A 13,319-nucleotide genomic window follows, 5' to 3' on the forward strand; every position below is an offset into this window, starting at 1 on the left:
TCATTTTTCCCCTACCCCGGCTTTACAGATGCTCAGAGAGCTCAGCCGAATCGAAAGGGAGGGGGGCAGAGTCAGACCCTGCATTCGCCTGAGCTGGTTTTCACTACCAATCCCTTCTACCTGGTTATTTATGCTGAGCTTGTGCCTGAACACCCCTTATCCACCCGTATTTTGAGGCTCATAAAAATTCCCTGGCGAGCTGCTTTAACAGCTTGACGTTACGTACATCGGCTGGCAGGAGCCAAACCTCCTGTAATTAAGAGGTGCTGCAGAATAAGCGCTAAGTGTTAATTATTAACTCCCTTTGGAGCGTGGCCTCCTGAGAAAGGCCATCCTGAGTCACCCTCTTCCACTGAAGCAAACCCGCAGCCAAAGAAACGGTAAAGCTGGAAACTCTCCCGCTTCCTCCCTGCGCTTCCGAGCAATATCCTCTCCTGGAGAGCGGGGCCGGCAGGGAGTGAAATATTTCGGGATGAGGTATGAAACGAGTCATCGTCCAGAAATACCACTTCTAAAAGCAGATTTCATCCCACTGTTAATGCACCTCCCTCTTCGCATTTCCCTGCTTTATTACAGCCGTAGAGGGGGCTGACAACTTCAAAGAAGGTCTCTCCAATCAACTTTAAATCTCCCTCCTGACCCAAGCGCTGCACGGCTGCTGGATTTAATGCCGACTTCAGTTCCCGTTCGGGTCGCTGCCGACAGACTCACCAGCCCCCATCACGAGATGTTTTTTATCCCTCTGCCCCCACCCAGAGCATCACAGGGTGATGCAGGTGGGACGGAACCACGGGCAGTTGATCCAGTGCATCCCCCTGCTCCGAGCAGGGTCAGGGCTGGGATCAGACCCGGCGTCTCCATGGATGGAGAATCAGGGAGTACAAAACTTCCGCCCTGCCCAGCCAGTACTGTGGGCTGGGATAAAAACAGCCGCTTGCGGGGCAGAGAAATCAGGATACGGAGCTGCAGGGCAGGGGGAAATATTCCAGGGAAGGAAATATGATGGTTTTCCCTTATTTCCTCTCGACGAGCACTGCCGAGGCCAGGTGCTGCCAAGTCCCTTGCCAGGACAACCCAGCATAACAATGTCTCATTTTGGTCAGCTTTTACCAAATCTTACCTATCATGGGAATATATAAAACATGCAACAACTAGGATATGCTCTGCAGAGCTAAGTATGACTGGTGATGCCGACGGCAAAGCAGAAGTGCCAGAGACGGCACACAGCAGCAGGGAACATGCTGAAAGGACAGACATTTAGATGCTTTCTGTGCTGCACATATCTTTGCCGTCGATGGAAGCAGGGGAATGCCCTGGCTCCCCGGGCTATGGCCACAGTGCGAGATATTTTGGAGCCTGGCAAAGCTGATTTTCAAGGAAATTCCCCGGGAGAAGGCTGGGCAGCGTTTCTGTCCTGCCTTGCGCTGCTCTTTCAAGGGGGAGCTTGTTGCAACTGGGCTCAAACTGGACTTTCAGACTCAAAGTCCAACCAAAGTCGTCCGACCGAAGTCATCCGACTCAGCAGCTCGTTTCCAACAGGAGCCAAAATTGGCAGCAGAAGAAAGAGCAAAAACTGCTCAGGGGACAATATTGGATTCTTGGTAAGTCAGGCAGCTGCCTGTGACTGATGTCCACCTTTGCCAGCCCCCTGGGACCCACCAGGTGAAACTGGGTGTTACCAGCATCTCAAGTGACGACTTGCTATTAAACACAGGCAGGCCAAAGGGTTTGGGCGCATCCCGGACTTCCCAAATCACCGCTGCTCAGCCTGCAGCTGAGGCACGGAGGTAGGACCCCTGCCCTGTCTCCAGCTCCACTGCCCTGGCCAAAACCCAGCCACTGCTCTCAGCTGAAGAATCTTTTTGGATGTAAGCTGAAGCTTACATCCTTCTCCAGGATGCCCCAGGAGAGGGGCATCGACCCCTCTCCTCGATGCCAGGCTACCCTGTAGGTGATTTGTCCTCATAAAAACATAGGTACATGAGTAAGATTTACTGCGAGCCGCTGGGATAGCCACCGATGTTTCTGCTGCCTCATCCCATCGGAGCAGGACTGCCTAGAGCCTGCTGTGCAGAGACATGTTCTCCAGCCCACGTGATTCCTGGTTTCCTCCGCTGCTGAAGACTCTGTCGATACGGTCTCGCTCATTTTTAATTAAAAAGCAGGAAAAAAGCATTCGTCTCCATGAGCACATCTCCTTCAAAGGAAGCAGTGGCATGTATGCTCTGCAGCTCGCCGAGATGACATCACGAGTAGGGAAGGAGCGGCTGAGAGGGGCCAGAGGAACGAGGACCAGGGCAGAGTTGCAGCCAGGATCCGGCCTCGGACGGGCGCCTGCTCCGAGGACCTCTGAGGATGCCACGGGGTGCTTCTGTGGCTCCTTCCTTCAACACCCCCCAGGAGCAGGGAGTTTCTCAGCATGGTTTTTAAAAAACCATGAGCGCAAGGAGGTGCTGGAATAGGAAAGAGGCATCATCAGCCCCATCTAAACCCTTCCCTGGGAGATTAGATAGCACGTAATCTCCACTCACAATAATAATTTCACGGCTTTGCTTGATTTAAGTCTCTGTTGTCTCCCCTTATCCAGACACACTGGAGCACGGCCCCGCTTATCTGACAGGCAGTGACGAGCAAGCATCTCCTGCCCATTTTCTTGTTGATTCAGACCAGTGCCTGTAATTTGTTAACATCTCTTCTCCCCTCCGATTTAGATCTCGGGCATGGCAGGCCTCTGCCTAACAATAATACAGGGATTTCAGGGGTATTTATGAGAGGCTTAAAACTTAATCCTACATGAGCAAGGTAAGCCTGCTCTTGGCCTAAAACACGGCTGGAAAATCTGGTGCCATTGCTACAGCAAGAGAAAAGAGGCATTAATGGCAGCGAGCGCCCTTCAAGCGGGGCCAGGTGACCGCCAGCACTGCCGAGCCAACTCCTGCAGCCAGGTTAGGGGTCACAGTGGCAAATTTGGGAACTGAATCACAGAATCATAGAACCATTGAATGGTTTGGGTTGGAAGGGACCTTTAAAAGTCATCTAGTCCAACCCCCCTGCAATGAGCAGGGACATCTTCAACTAGATCAGGTTGCTCAGAGCCCCATCCAACCTGACCTGGAATGTTTCCAGGGATGAGGCATCCACCACCTCTCTGGGCAACCTGTGCCAGTGCTTCACCACCCTCAGCATAAAAAATGTCTTCCTTAGATCTAGTCTAAATCTACCCCCCTTTAGTTTAAAGCCATTCCCCCTTGTCCTGTCGCAACAGGCCCTGCTAAAAAGTTTGCCGCCATCTTTTTTATAAGCCCCCTTTAAGTACTGACAGGCTGCAATAAGGTCTCCCCAAAGCCTTCTCTTCTCCAGGCTGAACAACCCCAACTCTCTCAGCCTGTCCTCACAGGAGAGGTGTTCCATCCCTCGGATCATTTTTGTGGCCCTCCTCTGGACCTGCTCCAACAGGTCCATGCCCCCAACTGGGGGCAACTTCCCTCGCAGGCCTCGGCGTCCTTCCATTTGCTTGTGAGATTGAGGATTTTTGCCCCATTTCTCCCCACGGTGTTACGTCCTGCAGGATCTCTGCTTTGGCCAAGGCTGGGAGGGAAAATGAGTCCCAGCACAGATAGCTGGGGATAACTCCTGTGCCAACATACAGGGGCAAAAATGTTCAGTTTACTGGGGAAAAAAAGAGTGATTTTGGCGACCTCACAGGTGGCCAGCCTGCGGTACCCCGTGCCACTTGGGCTGCCCGCCCCCAGGAGCAAAAGCAAACGAACCGAGGGAGAAAGGTGGCGAGGCAGTCTGCTCCATCCCAGACGGACCGTGAGAGCCAGCACCAGCATCACTGCATGCTGCAACTGTGAACCACAGGCACCACAGGCTTTGGCCACCCTGGCATTGATTTACCGGCAGAAATACAAACGAACCTCAATTCTTGACCTCTATCTAAAGGGATAAAGCAACCAAGCTCAGACGTCAGTGTATCTCGGCATTGGGAAGATGTCCGTGCATGTTTTCAGGTTAAGAAACACAGCCATGAGGGCGACATCGCAGAGCAGACACGTCACGCCGGGAGCTCAGCAGACAGATCAGCAACTCGCATCAACCTTTGTCTCTTACCAGCGGTATCTCAGTTACACCCGTGAGCCTAGAGCCCTTCATCACCCCAGGGGTGACACAGCTTGTCCCTAAAAGCAAGCTCCGCACCGCTGGGCCAAATCTCTCGCAGGCTGTGCTGCTGGGGCACAGCTTCCCCAGTGGCACTTTCCATTTGTGCGGTCCTCCGGGAAGAGCTGGTGGGAGGACAAAAACGACGCCCAAGCCTGTTTCATGGCAGCAAACTGGAAACCCAGGGGAGGGGGAGGCTTTCGGGAAGGCTGTAATCAGACCCCCAGACATCAGCAGAGAAGAGCGGGGCCAAGAGATGGTGACCAGAGCAGCCCCCTGCCACCGCAATGCCAACCTCAGGGGCCACGGAGCTCCACATGACCCTGCTTGTGCTGGCAGGGACGAGCATGGGGTGGGGGACACCCATGCAGGGTGTGGGGACACTTCCTCCGGCCTGAATGGGCTCGGGAGGAAGGGCTCTGCATTTTGGAGATTGAAGACCTTGCTTCCCCAGGGAACAGATGTGTTTCTGTGACACCCCAAATACCACTTGGCATCCCAAGAGAGCTGTGTCCCTCCCCACATCTCCTCCCCACCCTACACAGGAGGGAAGGAGCTCAGCCCCCGACCACAGCACAGACGGGTCTCTTACTTTCTTCTTGCTGCAGTAGATCTGCCACTTCTTCTCCGCCGGCAGTGCGAACATGGCCTCTCTGTGCTTGTCCGTGAGGTCAAGTTCATCCTGGAAAGGGGAAAAAAAACCCACAAAACATGCAACATGAGTACACAAACAGGTGATGGCACAGACACAACCCCCCAGATAAGCGGTGTAAATCAATGTGGGGCCACACCACAGCGCAACGGTGGTCCCGCAGCATCGCCCCGTGACTATCGATTTGTCAGGGCAATGATGCTAATTCTCATCCTGCTGTTGCTGACCTCCCCCTGACTCCTGGGCTACAGCTGGCTGTCGAGAGGACAGGGCTGCAAACCTCTCTGTCTTGTTCCTTCCGGACATTGCCTTCATTGCTTTTAAAGGCAGCAAGCGTTTTGGAAAGGACACTCATGAAGCTGGTACAGCTGCCTGCAAGATAGCCTCGTACGAGGATTGAGAGCTCTGGATGATAGAACATATCTAAGATACGTACAGCAAAGAAAAATTCAAATAGCACCTTTCTTTTTTTACCACCCCAGATAACTGCTTCACCACTGAGCACCCCGAGTGGTCCAGCCCATTTCCGTTGCCGACACCCTTATATCATCGAAAATTGGGGATTTTTTTGGGTTTTGGTTTGTTTTCCTATAACTAAAAATAGAAAGCACTTTTCCTAATATCTACAGTTCATAAAGAGGTACATCCTCTTCATCAAAACTGGACTACGTATTGCCTGGCAGAGATAAAGCTGTTTACTGACTGAAACCTTTATCAGTTTATCTGATTTTATTTTAAAGGACATATCCATTTTTGACTTGGAGTCTTGGTTAGCAGCATGCCCTCCACTGGGATGCCTGAGTATTATCAAAGCCTCGTCGCTTCCTGGTGCTAGATGTAGGTCAAAGCTTTTATCAGAGAACTAACTAAATAAAACATTCAGGCAGGGCTGGGAGGCTTGTTGCTAAAGTCAACATTGATCTTACAACCATGGATGTCTCTTAAAATCACCACTACTGATGACAACCCTTGTGTTGGTGCAGCAGTGGGAGCGCTGTAGATGCTGTAGAAGGTCACAGGAGAGCCCTGCCGTGGCCTCCAACCAACTCATCCCACCCAGCCAGTGGATTTAATTAAGAGGATCCCCATTAAAAATCACCCCCTTAATTCCAGCAACTAAAGAAGGAAAAGAAAAAAAAGAAACCACATGGAGACCCATTAAAGTTTCCCTGCCTGAATAATAACACTTATCAACTAAAGCTGCTAGCCCCTGGTACCCCAATCAAAGGTAAAAACCCCATTTGGCGAAGGCTGAACAAGATGCCTATGGGGAAAGACGGGTCCCTGCATCAGCAAGCCCACAGGACATGAAGAAATTCAGCTGATCTAAGTAAAGCTCATATTGCACCCAGTAGCCAAGGAATGGAGCCTTCAGCTATCTTGTAACCCAAACCCAAGGGCCCTCCAGTGCAACACACAGCAACGGAGGGCTGCGGGCAGTCCTGAACATCTCGGAGAGGCTTAAACATCCACTTCAGGTATTAATTTCACTTCCCGATGAAATTGCTCCTCGAAAGGAAAGGTGTCATGGAGCTTTTTCCATTACGTACGCATGGAGGAGCTTTGCCTCTTCCTTGACTTTTCCCCCCATATCGACTGACTCTTCAAACCACCGTTGCTGCACACAGCTGACGTTGGTGGAGCTCTGGAAGCAGACTTGCAAGACACCTTTACAACAGAAATAAATGTGCTGCCGTGACAGAGGCTTGGAAAAAAAGTGAGGACTGAGAAAGCCTGAGCCCAATCTGAGATACCACTCCTCCCCCTGCACCCAGGGAGGAGAACCTGGCTTAGGGACTCTTCCAATGAGCACCGCTTTCAAACCTCCCCGTGCCCCTAAATTTTGGGAGGTCAGGGATTCATATCCAGCAATTGATCACCTTCCCAGCCTTGGGCAAATCTTGTCAGCCTTGACAAGTCTTGTGCATGTGAAAAACAGAAATCGCGCTCGATGACCTTCTCCCTTTCTGTCTCCTCAGGCTACGAGCCGGTCAGACACCCACGCTCTGCTTCAGCCCCAATTCTGCAGGTCTAAAGCCGGCCAACAGGATGACACCTGACACAGGGACTCGGCTGAAATTCAGCTCGTTGGAAAAGTACATCTGGGAGTGTGGGAGAGGACGAGGGTCTCCTGATAATTATTTACCTCTGCAGTGAGGGTTTGAGTGAGTGCAGGAAAATGCTTCCACCATGACCCCATGTCCCTGCCATGGGAATCTGGGATTCAGGCATGAAAGCACCAGCAATGCACATCTGTACTTAGGTTCTTAGAAAAATATTTATTGAAACTTTCAGAATACCCATACACTAAAAATACAACTTGTGCAAACGTGAAGATTTATTAACCAAGAAAAAAAATCTAAACTGAGCTGAAGCCTAAGTGGGAGCAAGAAGGAATAAAGTAGAAGAACATATTAGGTGCTGGTACATGACAACGTGCAAACACATCCAAAAAAGGTGCAGAAATGCTTCTGAGTCCCACACAGCATGTTTCATTGCGCCCCGGCTCTAACATGTTCAGTCATCACAGCCCTGCATCACTCAGCAACACCTACCTAATGATACCTTGCAGAATGCTTGGGAGAAGTCTTTAAATAAATACTACGTGGCACCCAGTAAATATGAAAATCCTCATAATCAAACAGCGACTAACAACTGTTATTCCAAGCTGTAACAGCGACTTAACCATGAAGAGTCAGGTCTTTGCTGGTTTTATGTGCATGGGGATTCCTGCACCCACCTCCAGCCCTTCGTTTACGCTCACTGATGGGTATCTCAGTACTCCTTGGCCCCAAGCAGGCTGCTCATAAACTGCCCTTCAAACTCCAAAAGATCAAGAGGGGACAGGAACATCAGCCGTTTCCTGGTGGCTCACAGACCACCGTTCAAACACAGCTCTGACAGAGTGTTTTGCAATTGCACGGCGGAGTCGTAACGCAGCAGAGAAGCCATGCACAACCTCAAACCCATATGCGCCTTCAATTAATCATCACGAGCTCGATAATTAGGTGATTCTAACTGGCAATTAATTTTATAGGCCATTTGCAAGCCATGCACTCCTGCTACAGTGTGTGATGTTGGCGGCTGTTGAAGAGTGAGAGGATAACCCGTGAGTCACTGTCCCTCACCCCTCCCTTCAGCCTCACCTTTCACAGCTCTGCCCCTTCCACCTGGCTGCCTCCCACGGCAGGATCTGCCAACTTCGCTATTTTAAACATTTTTTTGGAATTGGGTCAAAGGCACGTAAAATAACAGCCTCATTTTGCTACCAAAAGGAAGTCTCTCCCAGAGTGTTTTTACTGGAAAGAGATACGCTCCTATTAAATATTTATCCCATACAGTTAAACTATTCACCTTTAGATCAGGAAACACGTTTCAACATTAAATCTTCATTTGAATATGATTTTTAAAAAAACTCATAGGGGACATTCGATTCTCAGCATGTATTTGCTATTTTTAGGAGGTAAAATACTTCCATGCAGCTTGCTTTGCTGATGGCTCTCCGCTCAAGCCAAGCACCTCCTCTCTCTGAGCACAGCACGAGCTCCAGTGAAGGCGATCGCACGCCATTCTCCTGAAGCTACCTTGGAAACACGTGGCTCAGCTCAGCATGCTGTGAGCAGGATCCCATGAGCCAAACAAGTTTTCATCCCTCCCTACACCTTTGCATTGGAGGCGCTCAGGGGGCAGATGTTCCCATGGTCCCTACCTCCCCGAGCTGGCAATCGGGCGGTATGAGGAGCCCACACCACAGGAGGTCCTCTGGTCCAACCCCCTGATCAAGCAGGGCCACCTAGAGCCATTGCACAGGACAACGTCCAGACAGCTTTTGAATATCTCCAAGGAGGGAGACTCTACCACCTCTCTGGATTGCAGTCAAGGTAATCGCCAACCACCTTCTGAAGGCAAAGCCAGATCAAGCAGAAAAGTGAGGCACTGCCGCTGGAAGAAATGTTTGACCCTCCCAGCAGAGAAGGCGTCAAGTCCAGCCCCAGGCTCTTGCAGGGACGCTCACGTAACGATGGCGCGGTCCTTCAGTGCAAGCTCCTGTCCCTGCTGCTTCACCCATGCCATGGTGGATGTTTTAATGAGCATCTTCCATGGGCTGAGCCATGGGCTTTAATGGGGGCAACGGCAGGAAGCCAGCGTGATGCTGCAAATCTCTGACCTCAGAAACAAGCTCCAGGACGGGCTCTCAGAGCTGGACAAGCCCACGTGTTGCCCACTCATGGCTGCAATGCCCCAGCACGACCATCACTGGTTCTTCCCCTACAGCCCACAGGTCCTGCGGGCCACCAAAAATTCTGCAAGAAGTAGCTGGGGAGTAGAGATTAAGTAAGGGATGATTCCCTTTACAGGGGTCTGCACCTCCGGAATATCTTCAGAGTGGGTAGGAAAAAAGATGAAAAACTTATCAGTCTAATGCACCTTTATGGCTGATAAATTGCGTAACTGTAATACATGGAGATGACAGGGGAAAATAAGGAGGTTATCCATTGTCGTAATTGAAATAAAAATTAATTAAAATTTGCTGGCTTGTTCTGGGTTTATATATACATACATATGTGTGCATATATATACAAACACATATACAGAAAGACATCACTGGATCAATAAATGACCAACATAATAAAGAGCAAGTGAATTTACTCCTGACGGATGGATGTACAGAGTTTAGAAACTTCTGTAAGGACACCAGTGAGACTACAGCACGTAAAGGCAAGGTCTCCTGCATCCCCAAATAAAGCATGAGAGATCCAAGATTGCTCAAAAAAGAAAAAAAAAATAGAAAGAAAGAAACAAGCGGGAACTTTTTGGCAACATTTGGCATTAACTGCTACAGCACGGGAATTAAAAAATAAATAAATAATGGCCTGTTGAAGCCTGCATCAGCTTCCTTTCTCAGGGGTCATATCGCTTTTTCGCTCTCTTCCAGGCATTCTTCTCCAAGTTCATCAGTTTGATTTATCCCAGAACGCTGCAGTGTCAAGGGAAACGACAATCAGCATTTTTCCCCCTGTACCTCATCTAATCTTCTTCCGCTGCGCGAAGGAGCTGCCCGCATGGCCAGCCGGGCAGCTGCCTGCCCGCGACTGCCAGCCCTGACTGCGATCTGCGCCGGCGCGTGACCAACCTCCACCTCAGAATCGATCTTCCTTAGCTCGTTATTTTCTTTTTAAGCTGTTTTCCTAAAGAAACAGACTTACTGGTCAGTGGCTGTTGCAGCGCACACAACAGCCGCCTTCGTGCGCGTCCTGCACCTCCTCTATCTGCAACATTTATTTAGGCGATTACAATTCTCAACATATGCAGATTTATCTTAGCGTGTTTTTTTTAAATAGGAAGGTAGTGAATGAAGTCTTTTATTTTTAGTATTAGTAATAAAAATACATCCTCCCTAGCACACGTCTTTTCAGCCATAGGACTCTGAGAACTTAAAAACAACCTCCCAGACAAACTGGTCCCAGCCAGTATTACCACTATATATTTGTAATTTACCCATGACAACCTGCAGCTGGAATTACAGAACATGAACAAAATGTAACTACTTATATTTATTAATGAATAAGTATAACGGATAAAAGATTTTTATTAATTTTGCCTTTATCGTGTAATGATTTTTTTAAATAAAGGAAATAGCCCACAGCAAAGGAATTAGCAGCAGCAACAAGGAATAATGTGTAAGCACTTTGAAGTGCTTACACCTAGTTGACCTCTTCCCACATTGAATTTTTAGTCCCAGACTGGAAGAGGAAAGACCCCAATCCACCCTGCTCTGCAGTTTTCAGTTATTGACCTGAATGCATTGGACAGACGTAAATAAAATATGTATTCCTGTCTTCTTCTGCAGGAAAGATTACGGCCATCAATAGCTGATTTAGCTCTTCAATAAATTCTAGCTGCAGCTGGTTCATGTTCCCATCAGTTCAAACACCTAACTGAGGCAGACAGCACATAATGCTTTAATATCATTTAATTTAATTCATTATTTTAATAGGCTAAAGGTTTTGAAGGTGTTCATATTCCAATATTAGTGTATTTTAAAAGAGAAGTATCCACTTAGGTTTCTCAATCTTTTTTGTTGTAATATATATCTAAAACCACATATATACTTTTTTTTTAATTTATTGAGCTCGGCCTTCTGTGACCTTTTCACCGACATTACCTAGAAAACCTTTCTCTCATTTTAATTAACACAGGGTACTTTTCCAGCCTGAGTTATTGATCTATGCAATTTTATCCCGAAGAGCACTCTCAGATCTAGAAGCCCCGCAGGTAGATCACCAGCGCACTTTTTCCACACAATTGTACGTAAACCCTGAAAACAAAAAAATAAGATGTATCAGCCCATTATTTACTACTGTGATAGCTAAAATGGATTAAATCAAATCAACTACAGCCGGGCATGACTGTCCTTTGATGGGTGCACCTCCTACCATAACAAAGCACAGAGCTGGGAAATAAATAAGAAGGCGGCTTCAGGTGTGGATTTCCCACCTATTTACGGACCCAAAGAAGCAGCTCCCTTTTCAATCAGTTTTTAGATACCACCTCCGCTGCTGGCGTCCCTGAGAGCTACTGAAGTTGGAAGTCAAGCCAACAGGTCAAGTGTGGCTTCAGATGTCCCCTGCCTGACAGGGATGCTCACGTAGGAAAGCTGTGCATGGTTGGTCTGGGGCTAAACTGCTGCAAGGTTTCCCCAGATAATGCCCTGGGAAGGGCTTCAAAATGGGGCTGGATGGGAATTAGTGGCTGCAAAGCCCCACGCCAACTCAATCCTGAAAGCTTCCCAAGATTTACCACTCTGCATGCGGGACCCGAAGGATGCAGCCAAGGCTAGCAGGAGCCAGTGACAGCCTGATGCTGATGGGCAACGTAAGATGGTAATGGACTCCTTGCATACCCATGGCTTGGGTGGGACAAGTGGTCCTCATTTCCCCACAACCCTGGCTTTAGTCACACCTGGTATCCTGAAGCCATTTTTAAGAACTTAATCAGGTGCAAAGCAGAGAGTCACCCAGCAAGGAGTCGATTTCTGACCGAGGTTTGACATCCAGCAAGATGTCTAGCACAAGCAAGCATCAGATGGCCTTATAGGTGTTAGGTTGTTGTTGGGGAAGGGAAGCTGACCCCCGTAAATAACAGTATTGATTTGAACACTGGAGTTGATGGGAATTAGGACCACCGGGTGCTCAGGCAGGATCCTGCCTGTGGGGCTGCAGAAAGCCTCGGCTGCCAAAAGCCGACCTCAGTGATGCTCGCACACCGAGAACGCCCAGACTCTGACAGCGACGGATACTACAGTGGTACGAACAGCTTCCACTTGCATCTGCCAACGGACACAAGGCAGGCACAGGCTATTCCCAGCAGGAATGCTTCCTGCTGAGGTTGGTGATGAAGCACAACCCACGTGCTCCTCAATCCTGCCCCTAACTCCAGCAACCACTGAGAAATCAGGAAGGAGAAGACCACTGCTGGAGCAAATGCCGCATCCAATAAGGCCGGTACCCTCCGTGGTGACCTGTGCCAGAAACATTTGGAACCGGTGTAAGCCAAAAACCTAAATGCCCCAATTAAGGTCATCGACACGTTACCAAATGAGCTGCCCAGGCATCTCCCAGGGATGTGGCCTCCTCTTTTACAAAGTGCAAAGTGGAAAGCATTTAGCAGGTAGACCATATAATTTTTCCACTTCAGCTGTACTTCTCCTGGAAACAAAAGGGTTTCTTACGTGCTCTCTGCCTTCAGCTGGGGTTCACATTGTGCTATAACATGGCTCCTTTGTAAAATTATGGGTTGGGAGCGGCATGGTTTTTGGGCAAGCCCCCATGCTAGTTTGTAGCTGTAACAGATATTGCAATTACACGAATGCTTCAGCTGAAATATAGTGTTCCTCAGTGGATTACTTCATTCAGGTCTGTGGAATGCGTGTAGGCAGAAAATCCTTATTTTCTTGCCAAGTAGGTGTGTGACTTCTATATCAGATGCTTACCTATCAAAACATACGTTTAAGAGATTATCTGCGAGGGTGTAACGCCACAAGGTGATGAAAACAAGCGCTGTGAGTGGCGGGCTGGGACGAGAGCATGGCAGGTCCAGGCTGTTCGCATCTAACGAGCAGAACCTGGGCAGCCCAGTAAAAGTGTCCACATGGTTCCCTGGAGAGTGAATTAAAGGAAGACATTACCAAATCACTTGGTTTTCTTCCTTAAAAGCGATTCACAAGCTCAAGGGAGCTTGGTCTTGGGAGACGGTGGTGGGACGGGGTCAGGAGCCCCGCGCTGAGTGTCTGGCCCTCGACAGACTCTGCAGAAAGGGGTGTTTTCTTTTGCCCAGAACACAAAGGCTACTGCAATCGTATTTTTTTCTGGGTACCAACTGCATGCTTTTCTTTGCAGATATAGGGGAAAATGGCTTCAGCCACTGTTCAGCGGTTCCCCAAATCCTGAAGTCCTTAATGCTGCAAAGACCAGGCAGCAAAAAACGACAGCTGACTTGCAAGCAT

The 13,319-nt window shown here is 49.0% G+C and overlaps 1 protein-coding gene across 7 annotated transcripts in view; it reads right to left on the reverse strand.

The window, feature by feature from the left end:
• The window catches only part of DAAM1 (dishevelled associated activator of morphogenesis 1), a 97,816-nt gene that overhangs the window by 41,205 nt on the left and 43,292 nt on the right, over nucleotides 1-13,319 (reverse strand). For all 7 annotated transcript variants that reach the window (XM_076345663.1, XM_076345668.1, XM_076345667.1 and 4 more), the window contains one exon: nucleotides 4,754-4,843. In XM_076345663.1, the coding sequence (XP_076201778.1) occupies nucleotides 4,754-4,843 (90 nt within the window). The remainder of the gene's footprint in view (nucleotides 1-4,753; nucleotides 4,844-13,319) is intronic.

Source organism: Aptenodytes patagonicus, chromosome 7 (assembly GCF_965638725.1).
Source record: "Aptenodytes patagonicus chromosome 7, bAptPat1.pri.cur, whole genome shotgun sequence".
Lineage (NCBI taxonomy): Eukaryota > Metazoa > Chordata > Aves > Sphenisciformes > Spheniscidae > Aptenodytes > Aptenodytes patagonicus.